The sequence below is a fragment of the Megalobrama amblycephala genome, linkage group LG12, assembly GCF_018812025.1.
Source record: "Megalobrama amblycephala isolate DHTTF-2021 linkage group LG12, ASM1881202v1, whole genome shotgun sequence".
Classification (NCBI taxonomy): Eukaryota; Metazoa; Chordata; class Actinopteri; order Cypriniformes; family Xenocyprididae; genus Megalobrama; species Megalobrama amblycephala.
Window position 1 is genome coordinate 21,615,686 of NC_063055.1, and position 26,408 is coordinate 21,642,093.

The following is a 26,408-nucleotide window of genomic DNA, read 5'->3' on the forward strand; positions in this document are numbered from 1 at the left end:
AGCTTTCAAACTGTGTAGTTTTTTTAAGAAATTCAAACAATAAAATCCGTTTTGTGGCTCTTTAATGTGTCATGACAGATTGCTGTAGCGCCTCAGCTCAAGAGGCTCGTAAACCGTTCATCTCTTCCTAGTAGTCCATTTATAGCATCAAATAAACATGAATGAACATGAGAATGAATGTTGTTTCAAACGCGGAAAGACGTCACTATACAATTTTTTTTAAGTTTAACTCCACCGAGGTTAATCTTCTATCTAACTCCTGCCTGCTTGTCGGACAAGATGGCGGATTCTTCGTTCTGATTGGTTAGATCGCTTGTCAGGATGCTGAATGACTTCTTTAGTTTAGCAAACAAATCGCTTGAGTGGGTGTAAATACCACTCACTTTCATGTTTTTTTTTGCACAACCTGCAAAAATCGCTCGATGCCATTGCTACTTCTGCAAACCGCTGATCAATGCTACAAACCAATACAAACTAAACCTGTCTGGAGTTTTTGCGTCGCTCTGCAAAGTACGTCACCCGGATCGTTGATCTGATTGGTTGAAGGACTATCCAATTGCATGAATAATGCTCGTTGATCACGCCTCTTGTGCGCTAGAAAATACATACAGACTCTCCAGACCAATGTTCAATTTGAAATTGAGCTTGGTCTGGTGATAGCCAGACAATATCCACACAGCTCCAAGGGGTAAATAAAGGCCTTCTGAAGCAAAGCAATGCGTTTGTGTAAAAAAAAGTCTATATTTAAAATTTTAAAAACTAAAATAGCTAGTTTTGGACAGACGGCAGTGTGCATCGATTTGTGGTGAAAGAGTAAACTCTGACCCAACGAGTGACGTATTGACGAACGCGGAAGCACAGATGAGAGAGCAAAACAAAACACCGGTCACGAATTAGAAGTCTAAAATGAGAATTTTTAAAGAGAAATGTCGATTTTGATATGAGAGAAGAGGAGCTTGAGTTTGTTGCCCAGCCCTATTTGTTTGAACCGAGCGTCAAAGCTTACGCTTCTCCTACATCGCGTCAGGACTCAGGGGTTACTCTTTTGGCCTAAGTCGACTTGTGTATGGCCATCTAACGGAAGCTAGTTAATTTAATTTTTAAAGTTTTAATATGGATATTTTTCTTACACAATCACATCACTTCAGTTCAGAAGGCCTTTATTAACCCCTTGGAGCCTTGTGGATATCTTTTATGATGGATGGATGCCCTTTTTTGGGCTTCAAAATCTCATCCTCTATTCATTGCCATTATGAAGCTTGGAAGATCTAGGACATTATTTAACATAACTGATTGTGTTCGTCAGAAAGAAGAAAATCATATACACCTAGGATTGTTTAAGGGTGAGTAAATCATGGGGTAATTTTCATTTTTGAGAAAAAATTTTGATCTAAACCTTTCAAGAAGAAATTAGTAGATATAACCTAGAGCGCACTATTTTGTGCTTTAGGTTTATATCTGTTGTCACAGCAGTATTGGGTAACTATGATTAAGTAATTAACAGTCACCATTTCACTTCCTCTTTGTAATAGGAAATTCCAAATGACTCACTGATGGTAAAGAGATTATAGACAGTAATAGAGAATATAGATCTTAGTGTCTCTAATACAAAACCAAGCAAGCACTAAAAATCCCTGAGCTGGTCAGCCAACAGAATGATTCCCAGATTTTCCTTCAAGTGCAACCTAACCAGTGCAATCCACAGGGGGCTTGATACTTGCTGTGGAGGCAGCTGCTGTATTGCACAAGCTGAACTCGTGCTGTCTCGTGCAGACAGCTTTGAAAAGGAGAAAATGTCAGCACATACGCTGCAGATTTCTCCTGGCTCATGCAACACCCTCCATGTCCCTTCTCATTTTCAGTGACCACACATTTATTTGCATGAATGATGCATTCACACATGAAAAGTCCTCTGAGCACAGCTGTGTTTTGTTATGAAGAAGGGTGCCCTGGGGGTTTTATTCCGTCGTCCTTTTCATAATCCTTTGATTTTTCTAGGCGCATTTCACTATGAGAAGTGACATTAAATGTTTAAGGACAGACAATGTGATGAAAACAGAATGTAATGAGACGTGGCAGACAATAAACGAAAGCCCTCAGTCAGCAGAAAGGCTGTAGTTGAAGGAAACGCTTGCCATATCACGAGAATAGTTCTTTAATTTCAGCTATCTTCAGCTGATGTTGACCTTCAAGGGAAGTTCCACACTAAAGCAGTGCTCTTGCACAATACTGTTATGAGGCTCCCTGACCCACAATCATACTTGGCTGAGACAACTAAGACAAACAATCATAGTCCGCTCTCTTTGGAATGTGGCTGACGCTGTCATGGCTGTAATTGTGTTTTACAGCGGGTTTGTCATTGTGGTCCATCTGTAATGGGGAAAAATAAGAACAAATGTTGATTTCTGTTTGTTTTGTTTTTTTCGGGAAGATTTCACTGTTGGTTATTGACAACTGCGTGTCCTATGGAATTCCTTCTGAATGTGTATTTTATCTACATTACATTGAATTGAAAGTTTAATTAGAATTAAGTCAATATAATGCACCACAGTTTAAAAGTTTGGGGTCAGTAAGATTTTTTTTTTATGTTTTGACGGAAAATTAATACTCTTCAGTCTTCATAATTTTCAGCAAGAATGCATTAAATTGACCAAAAGACAGTAAAGACATGTATAATGTTAAAGGGTTAGTTCACTCAAAATTGAAAATTCTGTCATTAATTACTCACCCTCATTTTGTTCCACACCTGTAAGACCTTTGTTCATCTTCGGAACACAAATTGAGATATTTTTGATAAAATCCGATGGCTCAGTGAGGCCTCCATTGACAGCAAGACAATTAACACTTTCAATGCCCAGAAAGCTACTAAAGACTAATTTAAAACAGTTTGTGTGACTGCAGTGGTTCAATCTTAACGTTATGAAGCAACGAGAATACTTTTTGTGCACCAAAAAAACTAAATAAGGACTTTATGACAATATCTAGTGATGGGCGATTTCAAAACACCACTTTATGAAGCTTTACGAATCTTTTGTTTCGAATCAGGGGTTCGGAGCACCAAAGTCACATGATTTCAGTAAACGAGGCTTCGTTACGTGGTAAGTGTTTCGATATTTCAATGGTTCACCACTTGGGGGCATGACTTTGGCAGTTTGACACGTGCTCCAAACCACAAAAGATTCGTAAAGCTTCGAAGTTTCATGAAGCAGTGTTTTGAAATCGCCCATCACTAGATATTGTCATAAGGCCGTTATTTTGTTTTTTTGGCGCACAAAAAGTATATTCTCGTCGCTTCATAACATTAAGGTTGAACCACTGTTTTAAATACATCTTTAGTAGCTTTCTTGGCATTGAAAGTATTAATTGTCTTGCTGGCAATGCAGGCCTCACTGAGCCATCGGATTTTATGAAAAATATCTCGGTAACACTTTAGAATAATGGTCTGTCACTAATAAGTAACTATGCAGGAAGTAATGCAGGACTAATGAGTAGTACTACATTAACACTTCAGCTACTATTATTAACTAATATAGAAACAAGCTTAACTAATCAGATTTAACTAATCAATTTTAGAAGATAGTTCCTTATTAGCTAATCAATAATTACCATCATTAATAACTAACTAACTGACAAATTGTAAAGAACATTATCGTGTGTCTGAGACGTAATCAGTCATCATTTTTACTCTGAATATAGTCATAAAATGCATCATCAATTACTCAAGTGTTACCTAGTCACTATGCAGGGACTACTAGTAATCTCGATTAATGCTAATTAATGCTTTATAAGTATTTTTCATTGTCAGTTTGGTAATAATGAATTAACATGTTAACTAATGAAGCCGTATGTCACATTTCTAATCATTAGGGCATGTTGTAGTCCAGAATATGGAAAAAATATAAAAATGTTTAAGTATGAAAATAAATGGCCTATTAAGTCTTTAAGTATTAAGTATTTGGTGCTGTGATGAACAACACTGAGATTACAAAAAATGAATGGCTGTTTGAAACATTTAAAAAATAAAAACTTCACTAGCGCAGTTGCTTTGTTTACGGGGTTTCCGGGGTAACCGCTGCATTCTGCATTCTCATGCACATTGAGCTTGTTTACATCTGAGCGCATGTCCCTTTGACGCAGAGCGGTGTTGTGCATTTTATATGGTTGATGGGGAAAGTATTCTTAAATGCATTATAAAAATTGTAATAATTGGTAATAAATTATTATTTACGGTATTTTGAAGCACCCACGATAACAATATCGCGCATATTCATTATCGTGATATATCGCATTACCAAATATCGGCACGTCTACTTTCTATTCATCAAAGAATCATGAAAAACAGTTTCCACAAAAATACGAAGCATCACAAATGTTACATACTACATTAATAATAATGACGATGCTGAAAATTCAGCTTTGATATCACAGGAATAAATTACATTTTAAAATATATTCAAATAGAAAACAAGTTATTTAAAAATTGTAATAATATTTCACAGTATTCCTGTTTTTATTGCATTTCTGATCAAATAAATGCAGCCTGCATAAAAATATTTAAAAAATTGTAATGACCCCATACTTTTGAACGATAGTATTTACACTAGAAAAGGACATGATCTGATATTAGATATTTATTTGATTTCATCTGTTTTAATATTTAGATGATCATTTAGCACTAAGTTAAAGGGATATCGATACATTATGGCAAAGATTAAACCCTTGTATAGCTCACCACAACTCTATTATGTTGGTAATCTAACAGTTTTGGTTACCATTGACATTTTTCCTGTTTGAGTGAAGTGTCCCTTTAAGGGCGCAATTTCAATATTGGTGCATCCTTGATTAAAAAAACATACAGATGTATTTTAAATTGATGTGGTGAGATGCTGGAAAAACAAGACTAAATAACCAAAGGCGTCTGTTTGACGTGTGACCAGCAATTTAAAAAGCAGCACAGACAGAACTTGCTCCAACACTTCCCCTTCACTCTTCAGAAGTACTTCAGTACCTGTTTAAGTAATCAGTCGAGTAGTCAAAATGACCCAAATGTCTGTAGAATACAAACAATTACCATAAGATTGCATTACAAAAGATTTATGATCATTAAAATCATCATCAAAAAGTCTATAAAAATTCCAGGAGAGAGACGGATGTTCATAAAGTGTGAGCTCTTTGCATGTTGTGTGTGTTTGTTTGCGTGAAATGTTCCCTATAATCACAGCTCCTGTCAAAGTTGATGGAGAAGGAGGGTCAAATTGAGACTCGTCTCTCTGCACCCTATGTCATTAACTCCAGTGCTGAGAGCAGTCCATGATAACACAGAATTTTATTGTGATGAATATTCCAGTCATACTAAGACTGTAACATTTTTGTGGATAAGAACGGTAGCTCCCACCCATCATAGCCTTTCATGTTTAATTGTTTTTTCTTCAACACTTACCACTGCAACTGAATGCTTGGTTATTCTATAAAAGATCTAATGTTATTGCAATAAATGAGTGAAACAGCATTCCGTCTTTGATTTTATAGACAAATGTGATTTTTGCTTTTAATCTTGCATAAGGTTTTACAGGAGTTTCGGTGAGAGATTACACCAGTTTGACCTTTGTTCTGTAAGGACGTGCACTATTATGAACAAATGGTGAACATGTTGTGTGTGTTAAATACTCTCTGCAGTATTCTGTGATCTAGGCTGCATGCTATAATTCATTCACGCCTGTTTGTCTTTGCGGTTTCGACCATTTGCATGCTGTCCTCTGTCTTGCCCCAGACTTGACTTTTAAAATAGTTAAATGAAGTCTGTGGCTGATGTTGTGGATCTAGTGACAAATGAAAATCTATTTAATAATTCAACAAAATCTCCTTTAGTTTTTAAAAACTAGCTATTCAAGTAGATTTTTTTGTATTGGCACAATTTACTGAGCAGAGTCCTGAAAAACAAGAACAACAGCTACAGCATTTTTGACTTAACGGATGAATTTTGTAATGTTGTGTTTGAGGTAAAGCATTTTTACCTCAAACATGTTGAATGTAAAGTGCAAATGATTACAGAAAGCCCTTTATCCCACAACAGACAATCCGTGGAAATGAGTTTGGGGGGGAAACATAACAGCGTTATGAATGGTGACCCATTTTTGGGGGCTTTTTAAAAGCGGGTGCACAATGGCACTCTGTTGTATTGCAGCCCGGAAGGCTGGCTGCCAAATTCAATACCTCTCCGCTTCTCAGGCGAATCCTTCTGCTAATATCAATGGAAGTTCGGAGGAAAAACAGGCTGCGTTGTATGAATTGTTGGCTGAGACACTGTGGGAATGTGACTGAAGTCACATTCAGTCACATTGAATCAGAGTTTAATTCATTTCTAGGCTAGCCTGGAGTATGTGTTCTAAATTCAGAGTAAATGTCAGTCATGCTGTGTCATTTTTACACTGTGAATTTCAATTTAATCAGTGATGCTGCAGCACGACAGGGAAATCTGGGACACTGTCTGCCTGATTTTTTTCTTTTTTTCTTTTTCTACTTTGCCTGAAGTGGTTAGGAGGCACAGGTGCACAGCTGCGCTCACACTCATCATTAGCGCACCCTATCCAGTGATGGGGGAACATCTCATTAAGAGTGTCTAAATCATTTACACTTTATTTGGGAATGTCACAGCGTGCTTCTCAAAAGCTGATTACTGCATGTTACAGAAGGGTTTGTTGTTGTGCTCGACTCTCAGCCAAAAGTTTACAAATGAGTCTCTGATATCACAATCTACTTCGTCAATATTTGAAGAGACAATAAAATGTCAACAGCATTGATAATGATGTAAGTATGACCTTAAGTATACTGTAACAAAAAGAATCTTGGGAAGCTTTGGGATGATGGTTAAGAAGATAGGCCGATAAGGCAAATGTTTTGGATTCAAATGGGTTGATTGATATGGATATTTTAAGTTACTGATAACTGGAAAGCGAAGTAGAATATTGTTGTAATATTTCTTAAAGGGGGGGATCTAATGCTACTTCATGCATTCTGACTTATTTACTCTGTTGGATTCTCATGCTAAACATGGCCAGAACACGAGTTGGATGTATGACGGAGTATTGTGCCAAATATACAACTTCTGGTTGTGGACATGTTTCGCCATTTTTTTTTTTCCGAGTATGGCCCTTTATCATGTAATAAAAGGCGGAATTCCTTGTATGGGCACTTCTGCCTGATAAGCGTGCGCACACACATCACCCAGAGCAAGAGCAAGAGCACGCCCATCAACGCTCTTTGTTTGGGCTACTGAAGCCGAGAGATTTTTCAACAATGGCTGTGTCCCAATTCAGGGGCTGCACCCTTCAAAGGCTGCATACATCATCGAGGCAGTCTCATTTAAGAAAAGTAACCATTAGATTGCAAAGTAAGAAAGAAATGACAGTATTTTACACAATGAATATCTGTCAATTTATTACGGTTACTTCTTAAATAAGACATCATTGATGACGTATGCAGCCTTCAAATGCGACCTCCGGAGGACACAGCCTCCGAAATAAGACGCAGCTCCTGTCACCGAAGGAGTGTGTTTTGGTTGTGAGGGAAAGATTAACTTTTTCTGCTTTTTCAAAGGTTTTCACACAGTGATGCCATAGAAGCACTGTTAGACTGTTGGAGTTACAAGTAACACAAGTTATGTAATCGGATTACTTTGAAGTAAAGGAACTTAAAATAAGTTACAAATAAGTAACGCAAGTAACGCTGTGCAAACATGATGTATTTCTATGTAGTATTGTAGTTCTAGACTAAATATTAGCAGGCACTCATCTCACTTGTAAAAAAACAGATTCAGTATTCCTCAAAATGAATAAAAACAGTGAAATGCAAACTCAGAATATTATGCAAACATGCAATAATTAAATGTTAAATAACACAAATATACTTTGTGTTTAATCTCACTTTAGTAACTAATTAATTATTAATCAGTGTTTTGCTGTTGACCTTTGATGATCCGATTCAACCATACAAATAACCAAAAATGACTTTAGTTAAACACCACATACGTGTTTCTTTTTTATTGTTGTTTTTATTGCTGAAGTAACACGACTGCTTTTTTAGGGAGTAAAGCAATATTGTAATGCATTACTTTTAAAAGTAACTTTCCCCAACTGCATAGAAAACCTTTCAGTGAATAGTTCTTAAAAAAATCTTAGTGTGAAGAGCATTTTAATTATCTAAAAGGTTTTTTTCCCCTATAAAGAACCTTTTGTGCAACGGAAAGGTTCCATTAACCTTAGGGTGCGTTCACACTTGTCATGTTTGGTTCGATTAAAACGAACCCTGGTGCGATTGCTCGGATAGTGTGGTTCATTTGAACATATGTGAACGCTACCATCCGAACCCTGGTGCGCACCAAACAAGCAGACCGAGACCGCTGAAAAGATGGGTCTCGGTCCGCTTCCAAACGAACTCTGGTGCGGTTCGAATGATATATGAACGCAACATGGACCAAAGACATGTAACCGAACCAAAAACAGGAAGACGAGACCCTAAAATGGACAGAATCCTCACGCATGTCGGTTTTTCTTGTCATAGTCGCGAGTTTGCTCATCACCGGCATCAGACGCGCGTCTCCACGCAGCAGATCATTTGTGTGTGTGACGGATGGATTCCCGCCGGTGTTTTGACTACTTTACACATTTTATAAGCTCTTCACGAGTTCCCAGCTGGCCAAAATACCATCACATGCAGGCTACGCACACACAACGAGCGCATTTACCTCAGCAAACAGCACTGTTTTGGATGTTCCGTAAGTTCCGTCTCAAAATAGGCAATACGTCATAAAATCCGACCAATCACGTTGTGAATGTATCCATGTGCCTTTAGGTTCGGTATCTTTTGGTTCGGTGATAAAATTGCCAATCTGAACGCTAACCGGACCAGGACTAAATGTTTTTTTTTCTTCTTTGGTCCGAACCAAATGAACCAAACGAACCGAACTACAAGTGTGAACGCACCCTTAAAGATTCATCATTTAGCCACTGATGCCAATAAAGATTTTTTAAAAGTGTATGAAATAAGCTAATACTGTTTATTATTATTTTTTTTTTATTTAAAGCAGTTGATATGTACAACTATACAGTGAAATGTAACTCTTTTTTTTTAATTTTTTTTACATATTTAATTAGCTCACTAAAAATATCTGAAAATGATAAAAGTCTGTTTTCACCACAGTTTTTTTACTCTACTATATATCTCAATTTTATATCTCACAATTGTGACTGCTTTCTCAGAAATGTGACTTTATATTTCTGTTGTAACTTTATTTCTCACAAATTTGACTTTCTCGTAATTGAATTGTGACTATATCTCATAATTATAACATTTTTCTACTTGAAATTTCGATTTATATTTCACAATTGCAACTTTGTATTTTACAATTATGACTGTTTATCCCACAATTGAGACATTTTAATAATTGTGACTTTCATAATTGTGATATGTGCATTTAAATGCCACCTTTTTAATTTTTGTACAACGTCATGAAGCTCAAACTGTAGAACATGACGCTAACAATGCTAAAGTCATGGGTTTGATTCTGAGGTAATTAATGTAAAAATGCAAAGGAAAAAAAGCTTGCATTGCTTTAAAGGTATTTTACACTGAGGTTGAAACAGTTTTCAGTAGGGAGTAGAAATTGTGGCAATGGTTCTACAATCTACTTAAGCTTATGATGCTTTTAGGAATTGCAGCCCTGGGCGATTGTATTGGTGTATTATTCATATATAGGTGGAGATGATCATGATCTACACAGTTACGGAGCTCTCTGGTTTATTAATTTAACCTAAGCAAGTCACTTAACTTCAGGTTGCTGAGGGGGACTGAGTTTAATGAGGAGTAATGTATGAGCTAATTGATGGGGAGGTTCATATAGTGTGTGTAACTTTGCGTCTCACACACACATTTATACAGAAAGGAGTGTCTAAACAAGCACCTGGTGTCTGCACAATTCCCCCCCGTTGGAGAATAATCCAGTGTTGCAGCTCTCTTTTCTGTTTCCTCTCTACCCTCTTCATCCTTGTCTCTCTCTCTTGTCCCAGGCACTCTTCGGCAGAGATCCGGAGACACTTCAGTGGGATTAGCCATGGTTCCCTGCCGCACCACCGGCACAGTTACAGCGCCTCTGGCTCTTTCTGCTTCAACATAGTGAGTCATGCACTTTCAATGATTGATACTTCAATAGATTGAGTTACACAATTGAGTTACTTCACAGAAACAAACCCATTCTCTGCATACTAAGAGGTCATTCGTACATTATACATGGATCTATGTTTATGAACAGTTTATTCTGGATGTGATAATGGGTGTATGTAAATGTCTGTGACATCACTGTCTAATGCAGTTTGATTGTTGATGATTATATTTGTTACACTTCTCTCTGGATTACTGCACTCTGATTGGTCAGTCATGGCATTGAGCATTCAAAAGATTTTGTATATAATATATAATATAAATGTTTAAAACAATTGACTCAGAGCACAACTATGCAATATGCTTACAAAATCACATTTTTAATAATATTTGAATAAAGAGTGAAGATGATTTTCCTAGGCCGGACATCACTTTTGGCCAGTACTGTGTATAAATGTAAAAAGTTTCTTTCTTATATTTCCTTAAGAACATTAGAAATGAATGGTAAGTCCCACAAATGTGTGGATGTGAATATGTTTGTGGTTGAGCTGGTTAACCTGCGTGTGCTTCCTGTCTGCTGAAAATGGGTCAGAGCCCAACCTACCAGACCACTGCAGCTGGTGCCTTCCAGCTTATACACACACACACACGCACACACACACATATATATATACACACACACTCTCTCTCATCTTTAATATCCATGGATTTTAGAAGCTGTTGTCTTCATATTCACATAATCTTCCCTGTGATGTTTTCCCATTTTTCACATTATAGACAGACTGCAATGAAAGGCAAATGAAACTGTTATAGTAATGATATAGTATATATATAGTAATGAAAAATTCTTGGGATTAAAAACTGATTATATTTCAGTAATAATGCTTTAAAATGATTGATAAGTAGTTATAATTTTGATATTTGAGAAATTCAGTGGGTTACGCATTATAAGCGCCCTGTTGTGTACACTGTTTTCTTTACAGCATGATAAACCCATAAATTTATCTTTCATTATTAGTTATTGTAAAACAGTTACATTTTTAACCAATAGCATGGCACAATTTAACAAGTTAAGTATTTTATTATGGTTTACCATCTGCATTCTTACTAGTGATCTCACCGCCAACACATTTGAAAGCTCTTAAGCACTGTAAACATACAATAATGTTCCACAATACCTTTCACTTTTTGACAGTGATCATCTAATTCCTTCAAAGTTTCTTAAAGTGGAGATCAGAACTTTGGCATTGACCCATAATTTGATTTTAAGTTAACCGGCGTTTGCTTTTGACTCGATTATGAGTGCTTATGTGCCCCAGCTATTTCACCATAGCTAGTAAGGGAAGTGGTTGTGATGTCACATCCTGCTTTTGGAAGCCCCAAAAGATAGAGAGCTTCATGCTGCTCAAACCTATTAAGGAAGAGTTGCTGAAACAAGTCGTTTTTATTTCCGGGCAACGCCATCTTGTCAGTTGCCCCGTAGTTTGTTCGCAAGCAGAATTTGGTGAGTATTTTCTTTCATCCATTTCAGATGCACTTGTTCTGTCTGATGTATGTTGGTTGCATTCAATTGGTAGATGCAGAATTGAAACTCTAGGCTAAATTTACACAATGCACGCAGACTGGGTGGGTTGTATTAAGCTTGATGGTGCCGAATAAAGACCAGGAACTGTTTTGTGGTTGTTTCAAAGAATCACAAGTAGGCCTCTGGATGAAAAACTTACTTTTAAACCTGTGTATTGTATAATGCAGATATATGAAACAGTCAGTTTTTGTAAATATTTGTTTCTCTTCACTGGTTTAGAGTGAATGGGGTTAGATGATCTACAGAAATAACATAGACCACATAGTATATCACTGTTTATCAGCAGTTACACTGCTCCTCCCCTGTCAACTGCTGATGTACACAGACCACACAGCAAGAAAAAGTTTGAACAGTTGATATATTTAAATTCAGAGCTTTTTCACAGTCATTAATACAAGCTTTGTTCCCTGTACTACCTAAGGAAGCATTTGCTACAGCCTATTTCCATAATAGACGTTACTCATTATTCACTATTGTGACTTTATTTCTCACAGCTGCAGCTTTATTTTTACATACTGCAACTTTATATCTCAGTTATTTCAAATTAATACTCACTTGTGACTTTCTCACTATTGAAACTATTTCTCACTATTGTGACTTTATACCTCAAATTTGTTTTGTTTGTTTTTGATAATTGTACATTTATATCTCTCTATTGCATCCTTATACTGTACTTCAGGATCTTCAGTATTTTGCGATATTTCATATTTTTCAATGTTATCTCTTGTGTCTTGCAAAAAGTATAAAGTTCTCTCTCAGTTACCTTTTTTATGTTTTACTCTGCTTAAGCTTCCATAGAGTTCAGATCAGTGTTTCTTCTGAAATAAACGCTAAATGCTTCAGACATCATTTTCATTGTGTCGCAAACGTATCTAAACTGGTTGTTTATTGATTTCTCCTGTGATGGTATTCGTTGTCTACACCTTTAAATGCTTTTCAAGGTGTGTCAGAGTGATACTTGGTTTTGAAAGTGTTTTATCAGAATTGTTCTAGTAAGACCTTTTGTTATAGGGGCATGTTTCAGATAACTGATAGTGTTGTTGTACAAGATAAGAGAGAGGCCCTCACTAGACCTCAAGTGTGTTTGAGACATTACATAACCAGTTTTAGGGTTATCAAAGTTGCGCTTTATTAAATTCTTTATTTGACATGCTTTTGTTTCTTTCTGCAGGCTAGCATTAGTTTGATGATATTTATGTCCAATAGTGTTCTGATTAATCCATCTCTATGAAACATCTCATGAGATCACAACCTTGTTTTGTTGATGACCTTAAGCAGTTTTGCAGTTTGGTTGATGATTTTCAGCAGGTCTGGATCTGTCTGCCTCGAGTCATGACAGAATGCTCTCTGTTCCAGTCGAGCTTTTTACTAACTGAGAAATACAACTGTAGGCAGTGCATTTTTTTACTGCTATGGTCTGAACATGTCATCAGCAATGATTTATTGCTTCTAGCCTCCTTCTTTGTTTCATTTTTTTTTTATAGAGGTCATAAAGCGTTCTAGTTCTCTCTGTGTGTGTGTGTTTTTTATATTTAGGCCTTTCATTAGTTGTTATAGAAGGAGATTAAAAGCATGTCTTATTTGGTGGACAACTAATATTGTATTAGATTGAATGCTTTAGTGCCAGGAGAAGTACAGCAGTGATGCATTCATCTTTGATGATGGTCTCTGGCCTCTGTTTGCTGCCACTATTTTTGATAGTATACTTTATTGACTTTTTTATTTTATTAATAAAGTAAAAAACAAACAAACAAAAACAGAGGGGTTTCATAATGCCTAATGTGTCCAAACCACCAAAGAGCTCATTCTATGATCATTATTATTATTATAATATATTTTTTTTGATTGTATGTCCTGGTTTTCTTTATAGCCTCAGTCATATGAAGCAGTTGAGCCGGTGGACCTGGATGAGTTCCTGATGTCACAGCTGCGCAGTGGAGATGCTGAGCTCATGCAGGAGCTGGGGGAGTTTCCTGACGATGACCTGGAAGTGGAGCTGGTGGAGAGGGAATGCAGGACAGTCCGCCCCTCTGTCGCTGAGGAAGGGTAGGTGCTGCTTGATGCTCCCTGTCGGGGTTGAGAAGGTCATCTAGAGTTGTGGCCTAATACAGTGGCATGAAAAAGTATGTGAACCCCTTGCAGAATCTGTGAAAATGAGAATTATTTTAATAAAATAAGAGGGATAATAAAAAATGCATGTTATTTTTTGTTTAGTACTGTCCTGAGTAAGATATTTTACATAAAAGATGTTTGCATTTAGTTCACAAGACAAAACAATAGCTGAATTTATTAAAATAACCCCATTCATAAGTATGTGAACCACTGATTCTCAATACTGTGTGTGGTTACCTGATGATCTACGACTGTTTTTTTGTTTTGTGATGGTTGTTCATGAGTCTCTTGTTTGTCCTGAGCAGTTAAACTGAGCTCTGTTCTTCAGAAAATTCCTCCAGCTCCTGCAGATTCATCAGTTTTCAAGCATTTTTGCATATTTGAACCCTTTCCAGCAGTGACTGTATGATTTTGAGATTCATCTTTTCACACTGAAAAGATAATTAGTGATGGCCGATTTCAAAACACTGCTTCATGAAGCATCGGAGCATAAATGAATCAGTGTGTCGAATCATGATTCAGATCGCGTGTCAAACTGCCAACGGCTGAAATCACGTGACTTTGGTGCTCCGAACAGCAGATTCGGAGCACCAAACAGCAGATTCAGAAATAGTATTCCTTATTTCATGACTTCATGGATAATGTGTATATTTGTGTGTCTCCAGAGTGGAACTGGATCCCCATGTGAGGGATTGCGTTCAGAGTTACACGCAGCCCTGGCTGATGGTTAGCAGAAGGTAAACTCCCAGACTTTATTTCTTGTCACTCCTCAGGGCTTAATTTTAAATGTTCAATTTAAATATTCAAAAACCATAACTTAAAGAAATTACATCAGACACACAGGTACTATAATAATTTTGTGTTTTGTTTTGTTTTTGTGTTTCTTATTCACAGAACTCAGGGTTATGGATGGATTGCCTACTCTGAGAGGAGTAATTACAAAGTATTACAGAGACAGACGTTTGAGTCTGACGTTCAGCCTGACAAACAAGAGCAATCAGTAAGCAGAGTTTATAAAACTTTTCCTCTTATATACATGCTATTTTATAACAACAAAGCAGCTAATTGGGATTTCTGTACACATTGTTATTGGTGTCACTCAAGTACACCACCCAACCCTATGTGCACTTATCTTCCCAATTTTTTTTTGTGTTATTATTATTATATTAAAGGATAGTTCACCCAAAAAATGAAAATTCTGTGATCATTTACTCACCCTCAGGTTGTTCCAAAACTGTATACATGTATTTGTTCTGTTATACACAAAAGAAGATATTTTGAAGAATGTGGGAAACTGAAAAGTTCTGGGGCACCATTGACTTCCATAGTATTTTTTTTCCTACTATGGAAGTCAATGGTACCCCAAAGCGGCCTGGTTACAAACTTTCTTCAAAATTTTTTTCATTTGTGTTCAGCAGAACAAATACATTTAACAGGTTTGGAACAACTTGAGGGGGAGTAAATGATCACAGAATTTTAATTTTTGGGTGAACTATCCCTTTAAAGCCTCTAAAGTTTGTCACCACCCATCCCATTATGTGTTCAATCCCATACAAAACAAATAAATTTCCTCTTAATTCAACATAAAGAAATAAACAGATGAGAAGAATGAGGATAAACTAAGCACAATCTTTCTCTCAGGTATTTTTTTCTGTTTGCCACCATGACCACCATCTTGGCTCCATCCCACCCTTGTTTGTCAGGGTCCAGGGACATAATGAGGCACGAATATTCATTCTGTCCCCACTTCTTCCGTCCCAGTGCAACTTTGCCAAGATTTAATTATCCAGACAACAAAGATTTGTTTCACTCCATGTATTTTTCATGAATTTAGATTGAGAGTCTGTGGGAACACCAAGATCCTCTCTTAGTTTTGGATCCTTTAAAGGGCCTCCGCATTCACTGCAGGGGTTATTAGCAATCCAGAGGAGTACCAAAGGCCCCGCTAGCCAGCTCTCTTCTGTGATGTGTGTCTTTAAGCAAGTAGATTAAGAATACAAATGTTACGGGAAGGTCTATTCCACAGGCTAGACGCAATGCATCATGGGAACCCTGCATGATGCCCACTATCAGAGCTAGTGCATATGGTTCTTATATTTGGCGATTAATTGAAATCTCTCCTAGGGTTTTGAGAATTCATCCATCTCAAAGGCTTATGATCTTCCTGGAAAAAGGCATTAGTCTCAGAACTATACAGAGCTCCTCTGCTCTTACTCACATGCAGCTATGTGGCATTGCTAGTTCAGTCAGTAATCAAAAGACATAAGATCGGAAAATAGTTCATTCTATGTGCTTCTTTGTTTTTCATTGTACTTTTGACATTGACATTGTTTTTCATCTGGTCCTTTTTAGCTTGTATATGCAATATATGCTCTTAAAGGGGTCATGACATGAGAAGTCAAATTTGCCTTGATTTTTGACATAAGAGGTCTTTATACTAGTAAAACATCCTGCAAGTTTCATAGCTTAAAACATTATCCTTTCATTCATTCTTCAAACATTCTCGCGGGATCTGTGGCATCACATGGGCAAACACATTTGCATATGACTGCCTTTAGAGCAAGACATTGACAAATAGTTATTCATCATCATCACCATAGGCCCCACCCATTTGCATTTAGTCACTTAAAGGGATAGTTCATCCAAAAATGAAAATTCTGTCATCATTTACTCAGCCTCAAGTAGTTCCAAACCTGTATGAATTTCTTTCTTCTGTTGAACACAAAAGATATTTGGAAGAATGTCCAAATATTCTCTTCCAAATATCTTTCTTTGTGTACAGCAGAACAAAGAAACTCAGGTTTGGAACTTCTTGTTCCAAAGGGGGGGGGGGGTAAATGATGACAGAATTTGCATTTTTGGGTGAACTATCCCTTTAAAGGCATTTGCCTACACTGGATGTGAGTGTCGCTTCAAAAGCAAATAAAACCCATTATAATCACTGATGCTGTCTACACTGGATACAGAATGCAGATGTGCGTTCAGTTTCTGACATATACACTTGAGTCTGTTGACTACAGGACAAATGGAAGAGTGAAAGAATGTTGACTTTGACTCGCTTTTAAACAGCTCTTTTGCGTCTCTGTACAATGATTTTTCAAACTTTTTTGGTTCCAAGGACCTCCAAATATGATTTCCTTCCTAAATTACCCTGTTATATACCCAAATTCTATGGGGAAAAAACAATAAACAGGTATTATAAAGACAATGTTGATATTGAATCAATCAAATTTGATAAACATTTCTTATTTTATTGTAATTTTTTTTACAATTTTATTTTATATATAAACTTTTTAAATTGATAAATATAAACTACTTTGTTATTATTCATTATTTTGTATTTTATTTTGAATTTCTAAATTATTTATGTTGTATATAAACTTTTCCTAAAATTCGCCAGAGGAGATCTGGCCCCCCGACTAAGCCTGGTTTCTCCCAAGGTTTTTTTCTCCATTTTAACACCTATTTGCCACTTGTTTGCCACCTGATGTCACCTGATGGAGTTTGGGTTCCTTGCTGCTGTCGCCTTTGGCTTGCTTAGTTGGGGACACTTGACATTTGACTTGACATTTGATATTCAGCAGTATTCTTGACATTTATTCAACAGTGCTTCTGATCTGCATGCATTGACACTATTCTTCAAGAGCTGCTGTGCAGCCAAAATTTATGTACCAGTTATCAATGTAAAGCTGCTTTGACACAATCTGCATTGTAAAAAGCGCTATATAAATAAAGGTGACTTGACCTTAAACCTCCTAGCACCCTCTTTTGGCCCCCTGTGCTTCCCCAGGTCCATTTTGAAAACCATGATATCTAAATGTCGCTCCATATATTCTCTCCTGTCCCCTCAGGAAAAGTCTCCGTCCCTGTCGGCACTATGCGATGATTCAACTCGGACCACCCTCACATCCTCAGACTTCAACTTACGGGCACTGCAGCCGGACCGTCGTGTGGACAGCCTCTTGCGCTTCAGCAGCCCGGAGGAACTGGATCGCTTCAACCAGGAGGCCAGACAGAGCAACCGCTACGGCGAGCTCTTTGGCCTTTACCCGCCTATGGATGAGGTGCAGCACTTGCTTTAAATACAGGCTTAAATGTTAAACTGTGTTCTTTACAGGATATTCTAGAGTGCTTCTTTTTTGTGAACACAAGTAAGATTCAATTAGAAACTAAATATTATCTTCAATCTACTCCTGAATGTGTGCAGGAGGATGCAGTAGCAATTCGGCCCATTCCTGACTGTCCCAAGGAGCACTTTGGGCAGAGGATACTAGTGCGATGCCAGAACATCAAGTAATACTTCTTCACTGTTCACTATTATTGATTATTTTCTCTGAATGGTTGGTCTCACTGTATGACTGAAGTTTAAACTTGAGACCTTAATTTCTTCTATTTGTAACTTTGTATCTGTTTCTTATTTTAAAACATTATATCTCACAATTGCCCATTTTATTTTTTACTTTGAGGTTGAAATGATCTCCATAGTTTGAATGTTGTTTTGAGAGAATATTTTTACTTCTACAGATTTGAGATTGAAATTGAGCCTCTCTTTGCAACCATGGCCCTCTATGACCTAAAGGAGAAAAAGAAGGTCAGTTTATGATGGTTATCTTAAAAGCTATGAATAAAAAACTAAAATATGTGGTATATTTTTGCATTTTGACCCTTTTGCTTAAATTCCTTTGCTTAAGCTGGGGAGACATAATTAATAAATATTCTTCCTGTCTGTGTTCTTCCTGTTAGTCCTCCCACATTCCTCGACTTCTGTCTGAACAAAGCTGGACTTTAATGAGACATTTTCATTATTCACTGCCATTAACATTGTTTTGTCAAAAGTTAAATTAACATCCTTGATATTTAATTTCTTTGTTTCTTTCTTAGTGTGTATAAATGTCTAAAACAACTTGATTATAAAGTAAAAAATGGGTCATAAAATATAGTCTATAAAACCAGTGAACATGAAACTTTACAACAAATTTAAGAATGTCTTGGACTGACAGTCATGGATCTTAGGGAATAAGTGAGTTATGATGTCAACTGTAAATGCAGTGGCATGTGTATTTCCATATTAAATGGACAGACAGCAGATATATTTGGGAGGAATATCCTGAAGTATTACATTAATCCTCTTTAGCTTTGACTGAAGAAGGTTAATACACGAGACAGACCAGATGATTCATGCTAAATAGGGACTTTATGCAGCATGGGTTTTTTTCCATGGTTTGGTGTAGAGAGTGTTTTGGATGGGAGGAATTACCATTACCATTACCATGTTAAGAGAGAAAAAACATCATTTAAAATTCCTGATATGCCCGAGTAAGGCTTTCTTTGATTTATCACAATGTTGAAGATGACTTGTCAGATTGAGTGAGATTCAGAGATCATTTAGGGGGAACTGTGAGGTGTCTTTCAGTTCTGATTGGTTCACTCTGCATGAAGTATAAGGAAGTGTTTTCGTTCATTTTGCACCACAATTTCTCTTCTGTTTCTTTAGCGGTTTTTAAAAGCATTAGCAGGCTGGTTGTTTCAGGCTGTCCATTGCGAATCATGTTTTTTTTCCTTCAGATTTCAGAGAACTTCCACTTTGACCTGAACTCAGATCAGATGAAGGGTTTCCTGCGACCCCATACTCCCCACATTGACACCTCCACTATGGCCAGATCTGCTATTTTCTCCATCTCCTACCCCTCTCCAGACATATATCTGGTCATTAAGGTAGTCTTGAGTAAATGTCTAGGTCATTTTAGATATTATTATAATGCGTAGCCTGATTATTTTGATATTACTTTATCACCTTGGTTTTGAATATACATTTTAGCAACAAGTGATAAATCAATATATTAGCCAGTCTGATTAATCCACAGATGTTTGGCCATTTTGAGACTATCAATTAATAATAAACATATATATATATATATATATATATATATATATATATATATATATATATATATATATATATATATATATATATATATATATATATATATATAATATGCATAATAAAATATCTAAAATGTAATTTAAAGCTGTAATTTTCTCCAGTCTTCAGTGTCACATGATCCTTCATAAATACTGACTTGGTGCTGAAGAAGCATTTCTTCTTATTATTTATGATGAAACACATAGTAGTGTATATGTATCTTTGTGTTTTTGTCAGTGACCTGCTCTGTAGATATCAGTCCATATCAGGACCACTAGTATCGATAGTGATGATTCCTCATAATATTGGAAATTATTATGGAGATGATGATGGATGGCAGAGTTGTGTAACAAAAGTGTTATTAATAGTGTGTTTGGTGTTGTGTATGTGTAGATTGAGAAGGTTCTTCAGCAGGGAGAGATCGGGGATTGTGCTGAACCATATATGTTACTGAAGGAGAGTGATGCTAAGGTAACCACTGAAAAGGTCTCTTTCTCTCATTGTTAAAGTACACAACATGGCCAAAAGTATGTTGACACCCCCTTCTAATCATCGGGTTTGGCTAGGGTCGTGACAATGCCCCTGTCTGGTGGGGAAGAACACCTTCAAAACTCTACATCCATGTGCCAACATCTAATGAAAAGCTTTCCCAGAAGAGTAGAAGCATGGATTTGAAATTAAATGTTCAACAAACACACAAGAGTTGGTTGTTAAGGTGTCCATTTACTTATGGCCATAAAGTGTGTATAATTTAATCAATTCTTTCTCAAATTATAATAATCTACATTATTTCACTAATGCCAAATGTTATGATAAATAAAACCACTATGTTTTTATGAAGTTCCATCCTTTTTCTGTGTCCTTTAGAACAGAGAGAAGCTGGAGAAGTTGAGGAATCAGGCGGAGGGGTTTTGTCACAGACTGGGCCGCTACAGGATGCCATTTGCCTTCGCCACGGTCAACATCATGAGTGCCATCAACTCCACACTGGAACGAGACACAAGTGACACAGACAGTATAAATGGTAGGATATTGAATAGATGAATACCAGTGGTCTTTTAATATAATGTATCACCCTGCAAAAATTTGAATCCATAATCATGTACAATTTTGAATTTCGGCACAGGCAGGGGTAGTATGGAAAAGAAAGGATTGCCCAGACGTAACTCTGACAGATTCAGCATGATGGAGGACAACTATATCCTGTCTGGCTTCAAACCAGCTGTCACCACGTGCAGCTTCATCAAGCAGGTATTGCTTGCACAATTCAGAGTGAATAGAATAGGGTCCCCTGTAAAAATCATGTTCCGGGGGTAAAATCTGCATTTTTGGCAGGGTTTCCCTGATATAAATAAAAACGATGATTTGTTCACAATAATACCAAGAACAGGTACTAAAGGAGATATGATCAATTTAAAATTTTTCAACAGTTGCGTATTTCAGAACAGTGCTTTACTGTTGAACAAAATCCAACCTCGTTGAATTAGCATTAGCAAAAAATGCTGAAATGATTTGAATTTTAGTTGGTCACCTTGAGTGCATTTTTCCATTCTTCAGATTAATTGGCGCCTGCATTCTTCAGCTAGCTCTATCTAATATCACACTGCATTTTTGCAACATTTATCATCTGAACCATTCTGTTCTTCTCCATAAAATAATCCAGACCCATTTGAAAAGATGTTTAATATGTGAAATATGTGCCGGCAGGAAGGAGAGCGTCTGAGCGATGAGGACCTGTTCAAGTTCCTGTCAGAAATCAAGAGGTCGTCCAGTCAGCGACGTGTAAAAGTCATACCTGGTGAGCAGATGTCTTAAGTGTGCCTTTTTGCTGCCCACTTTTTCACGGAAAATCGTTCTACATCATTCATCATACATACGTGTTGTTTGATAGGCTATCTGAAACTGGAAGTGTCTCCAGTGCCGGAGACGGTGACTGGGTGTCTATCCCCTGAACTGATTCCAGTGAAGCCCGTGTCTGAGAAAAATCAACGGCCGGTTAAAGAGGTGCTAGAGTTCCCTGCCAGTGAAGTCTATGTGCCTCACAGTATATACCGGTAATCCCTCTCTCTCTTATACACACACGCACACGCACACATGAATTGTCAAGCTGAGATCCGTAATCGGTCCATAAATCAGTAACCTTGAATGAATCTTAGTAGCAATGTTTGTCAGAATTTGGAGGGCAGAACTGTGGTTGATATGATTAGTCACTCATTGACTATGAAACAAATAGGTTGAGCGCTTGAAAAACTGTGTGCAAATCAGTGTTGCCAGAACTCATACGAAAAACAAGCAATCTGGTCTTACAAAACAAGCCCAAAATAAGAAACTTGCCTCACCTACAAAAGCAGCCATGTTTTTTTTTTTTTTTTTGAGGGATAGGAGGATTGTTTAGATTATGAATTTTGGATAGATTATGGAAAAAGTAAAATTGTTTAATTTATTTGATTAATTGTAGGATAAACTTGCATTAAAAACAACTGCTATATGGCAGTAAACCAGATAAAAGGTTTACAACAGGAAGTCTCATATTTATAATCAATTTTAGGAAGCATGCTAGTTTTAGCTAGTTTGGTAGTTGAAATCAGTGCTGAACTCTGGGTGGTCTGCGCCATCTAGTGGTCAGTTCTTGTTTTTACACCCAATTCTGGACTTCAAATGTTAACTTTGTTTATGTTACAGGAACCTGCTGTACTTGTATCCTCTGAGGTTGAATCTTACTAATCGTTTGACTTCAGCCAGAAACATTACGGTTAAAATCCAGTTCATGAGTGGTGAGGATTCCAGCTGTGCCATGCCTGTGAGTGCAAAACCACATATATGTGTCTATATGTGTGTCAGAAATATACAATTGCATTTACATTGTAATATAATTAATATTATATTATAATTATAGTGTATTTTATTTATTATAATTACAGTAAATTAATACTAATAATATATTGTTTTATTGTAACATAATAATAGAAATTTAACAGAAATATATAACCATTGCATTTACATTGAAATATAAATAATATTATATTATAATTATAATGCATTTTATTTTTATTTTTATAATTACAATAAATTAATAATAATAATAATACATATTGTTTTATTATAACATAATAAAATTGAAATATAACAAACAATATAACCATTGCATTTACATTGTAATATAAATAATATTACAATTGTTTTGATTTATTATAATTACAATAAATTAATAATAATAATAATAATAATAATAATAATAATACAAGTTGTATTATTATTAAATAATATAATAGAAATATAACAAAAATATATAACCATTTAATTTACATTGTAATGTAAATATTATATTAGAATTAAAATGTTTTTTATTTATTATAATAACAATACATTAATAATAATAATAATAATAATAATAATACATATTGTTTTATTATAATATAATATCATAGAAATAATATATACAAAAATATATTACTATTGCATTTACATTGTAATATAAATAATATTATATTAGAATTATAATGTATTTTATTTATTACAATTACAATAAATTAATAATAATACGTTTTGTTTTATTATAACATAATATAACAAAAATATATTACTATTGCTTTTACATTGTAATATAAACAATATTTTAATAGAATTATAATGTTTTTTTATTTATTACAATTACAATAAATTAATAATAATAATATGTTTTGTTTTATTATAACATAATATAACAGAAATATAACAAAAATATATTACTATTGCTTTTACATTGTAATATAAACAATATTTTATTAGAATTATAATGTTTTTTATTTATTATAATTACAATAAATTATTAATAATAATAATAATAATAATAATAATTTTATTATAACATAATAATATAATATATATAAAATAAAAATCAGGTTAGCTGGGTTCCAAAAAATATCAGTAAGATTTGAAAGTAGAAAGGGGTTTGAAAAGAACAAAAGGAATTTAAACATTTGTAAATATATTTATTATTTTATATTTAATTACTGTTTATCTTACAGTGTAGATATTTGTTAACAAAGCCATAAAGAAAATAATATATAATATAAACTTTATTAATTTAGTATTTATTTATAATAATTTTATTGTATGATTCTAAGTTTATTGTGAATAATAATGAGGTACAAAATGTATAAACTCTTACATTCTAAGTGGCAAACAATTAAGTCACAAATCATAAATATTTGTATAAAAATGATCAGCCATGCTTGTGAATGTGTAACTAGTGTGTGTAGAGCATATTTAAAAATGTCCTCATATTGCATACATTTCTGCTCTTATGCAAATGGTGACCTCACTCACCTGTATTTTCCTCTGTATTTCCTTCAAAAGGTAATCTATGGAAAATCAAGCGGCCCTGAGTTTCTTCAAGAGGTCTACACTCCAGTCACATACCACAACAGGTAATCACGGTCTCTTACAACAATTCCTGTGTTCAGTGTATCAAGCAAATGTAAGGGTGGTGTCAGAGGCTGTTTCCATGTCCTCCGCAGGTCTCCTGATTTCTATGACGAGCTAAAGATTCGTCTTCCAGCCCGTTTAACAGAGAAACACCACTTGCTGTTCACTTTCTACCATATCAGCTGCCAGCAGAAACAGAACCAGACTGGAAGTATAGAGACTCTCATTGGATATTCAGTGAGTGACTGAACAGATTGTGTGTATAAACAATACAGTTCAAAAGTTTCGCGTCAGTAAGATTGAAAAAAGAAGAAAATTAATACTTTTATTCAGCAAGGATGCAATATTTTAATCAAAAGTGATAATAAAGACTTTTATAATGTTGCAATAGATTTCTGCTTCAAATAAATGCTGTTCTTTTGAACTTTCTCAATTCATTAAAGAAAAAAATATATACAGTACAGTCCAAAAGTTTGGAACCACTAAGATTTTTAATGTTTTTAAAAGAAGTTTCGTCTGCTCACCAAGGCTACATTTATTTAATTAAAAATACAGTAAAAAACAGTAATATTGTGAAATATTATTACAATTTAAAATAACTGTTTTCTATTTGAATATATTTCACAAAGTAATTTATTCCTGTGATGGCAAAGCTGAATTTTCAGCATCATTACTCCAGTCTTCAGTGTCACATGATCCTTCAGAAATCATTCTAATATGCTGATCTGCTGCTCAAGAAACATTTAATGTGTACAATTGTACAAAATATTTGTGTACAATATTTTTTTCAGGATTATTTGATGAATAGAAAGTTCAAAAGAACAGTGTTTATCTGAAATCTAATCTTTTGTAACATTATAAATGTCTTTACTGCCACTTTTGATTGATTTAATGCATCCTTGCTGAATAAAAGTATTCATTTCTTTAATTTCTTTTCAAAAAAATAAAAATAAAAATTCTTACTGACCCCAAACTTTTGAACGGTAGTGTATAATGCTACAGAAGCTTTGTATTTCAGATAAATGCTGTTCTTTTGAACTTTCTATTCATCAAGGAATCCTGAAAAAAAAGTACACAACTGTTTTCAACATTGAAAATAATCATAAATGTTTATTGAGCAGCAAATCAGCATATTAGAATGATTTCTGAAGGATCATGTGACACTGAAGACTGGAGTAATGATGCTGAAAATTCAGCTTTGCATCACAGGAATAAATTACTTTGTCAAATATATTTAAATAGTACACAGTTATTTTAAATTGTAATAATATTTCACAATATTACTGTTTTTTACTGTATTTTTAATTAAATAAATGTAGCCTTGGTGAGCAGACGAAACTTATTTTAAAAACATTAAAAATCTTAGTGGTTCCAAACTTTTGGACTGTACTGTATATACAGTGTATATACATATAGACACACAAACACACACTAGAGAGAGTTTCAGTGACATCTACGCAAACAAGCAGAGACATAAATGTAAGTGTTATGACTTGAGTTCCTTCCCTGCAGTGGTTACCCATGCTGAACAATGACAGGCTGCAGACTGGACAGCAGTGCCTGCCAATCGTTCTGGACAAGCTTCCTGTGAACTATTCCCTGCATTTCCCAGAGGTACAGTCAACCATTTCACATCTGCCTTTTTTGGATGCCAGTCATTTAATTTTGTAATCTTACATTAATGTCTTATTTAAGCACAAAATCTATGACTCTTTTGTGGCTGTGTGTATTCATTTGTTTGTAGATTGTGTAAATTTGGGTTTTTTATGCTTTTAGAAACTGCCAGCTCAGGTACCTCCAATTAAGTGGCTGGAGAATCATAAGGGACTGTTCAACCTTGAGCTACAAGTTGTGTCCTCAGTCCAAGCACAGGTGTGTAACACTTTCAGAACTCACTTCCCAGCTGGGAAGACCAACTTGTGTTGTGCTTCGAATGCTAGTGTGCTGACGTTAACTATTAAGATCGATCAGTGTCACGTGAAAGACCATGCTGTTCGGCCACTAACAAACCTTTTCAGCAGAATTTCATGTATTAAAAATATACTAGTGTTGTGCAAAGGAAATGGAATGACAAGAAGAAGAATGAATTACAATTTAAGAAAAAATTAGTATTAGTTATATTAGTGTTGTTATTGTTAACTGAAACTAAAATTATTAAAAGTCATTTTAATTAATTGTAATAAATCTGAACTGAAAACAAAAATTAGAAATGTTTAAAAAAAAATA

General features: G+C 35.3%; 1 protein-coding gene and 1 long non-coding RNA gene across 4 annotated transcripts in view; one reads left to right on the plus strand and one right to left on the minus strand.

Moving 5' to 3' along the window:
* Window positions 1–26,408, plus strand: part of dock8 (dedicator of cytokinesis 8) — a 54,383-nt gene that overhangs the window by 2,319 nt on the left and 25,656 nt on the right. Inside the window, exons 2-19 of one of the 3 annotated variants that reach the window (XM_048209650.1) lie at window positions 10,065–10,170; window positions 13,611–13,786; window positions 14,518–14,589; window positions 14,747–14,852; window positions 17,704–17,916; window positions 18,060–18,145; window positions 18,377–18,443; window positions 19,418–19,567; window positions 20,169–20,246; window positions 20,643–20,799; window positions 20,902–21,026; window positions 21,483–21,573; window positions 21,667–21,829; window positions 22,458–22,575; window positions 24,114–24,184; window positions 24,275–24,419; window positions 25,695–25,796; window positions 25,959–26,054. In XM_048209650.1, coding sequence (XP_048065607.1) covers window positions 10,065–10,170; window positions 13,611–13,786; window positions 14,518–14,589; window positions 14,747–14,852; window positions 17,704–17,916; window positions 18,060–18,145; window positions 18,377–18,443; window positions 19,418–19,567; window positions 20,169–20,246; window positions 20,643–20,799; window positions 20,902–21,026; window positions 21,483–21,573; window positions 21,667–21,829; window positions 22,458–22,575; window positions 24,114–24,184; window positions 24,275–24,419; window positions 25,695–25,796; window positions 25,959–26,054 — 2,122 coding nt within the window. Of the gene's footprint in view, window positions 1–10,064; window positions 10,171–11,531; window positions 11,660–13,610; window positions 13,787–14,517; window positions 14,590–14,746; window positions 14,853–17,703; window positions 17,917–18,059; window positions 18,146–18,376; window positions 18,444–19,417; window positions 19,568–20,168; window positions 20,247–20,375; window positions 20,516–20,642; window positions 20,800–20,901; window positions 21,027–21,482; window positions 21,574–21,666; window positions 21,830–22,457; window positions 22,576–24,113; window positions 24,185–24,274; window positions 24,420–25,694; window positions 25,797–25,958; window positions 26,055–26,408 lie in introns of those variants that run through there. The other 2 variants (XM_048209651.1, XM_048209652.1) reach the window with 2 other exon arrangements.
* LOC125279703 lies at window positions 1,826–11,468 on the minus strand. The gene is made up of 3 exons (XR_007187433.1): window positions 11,334–11,468; window positions 9,959–10,937; window positions 1,826–2,370 (listed from the first exon to the last, which is right to left on the minus strand). It is a non-coding gene; the product is annotated as an uncharacterized LOC125279703 (long non-coding RNA).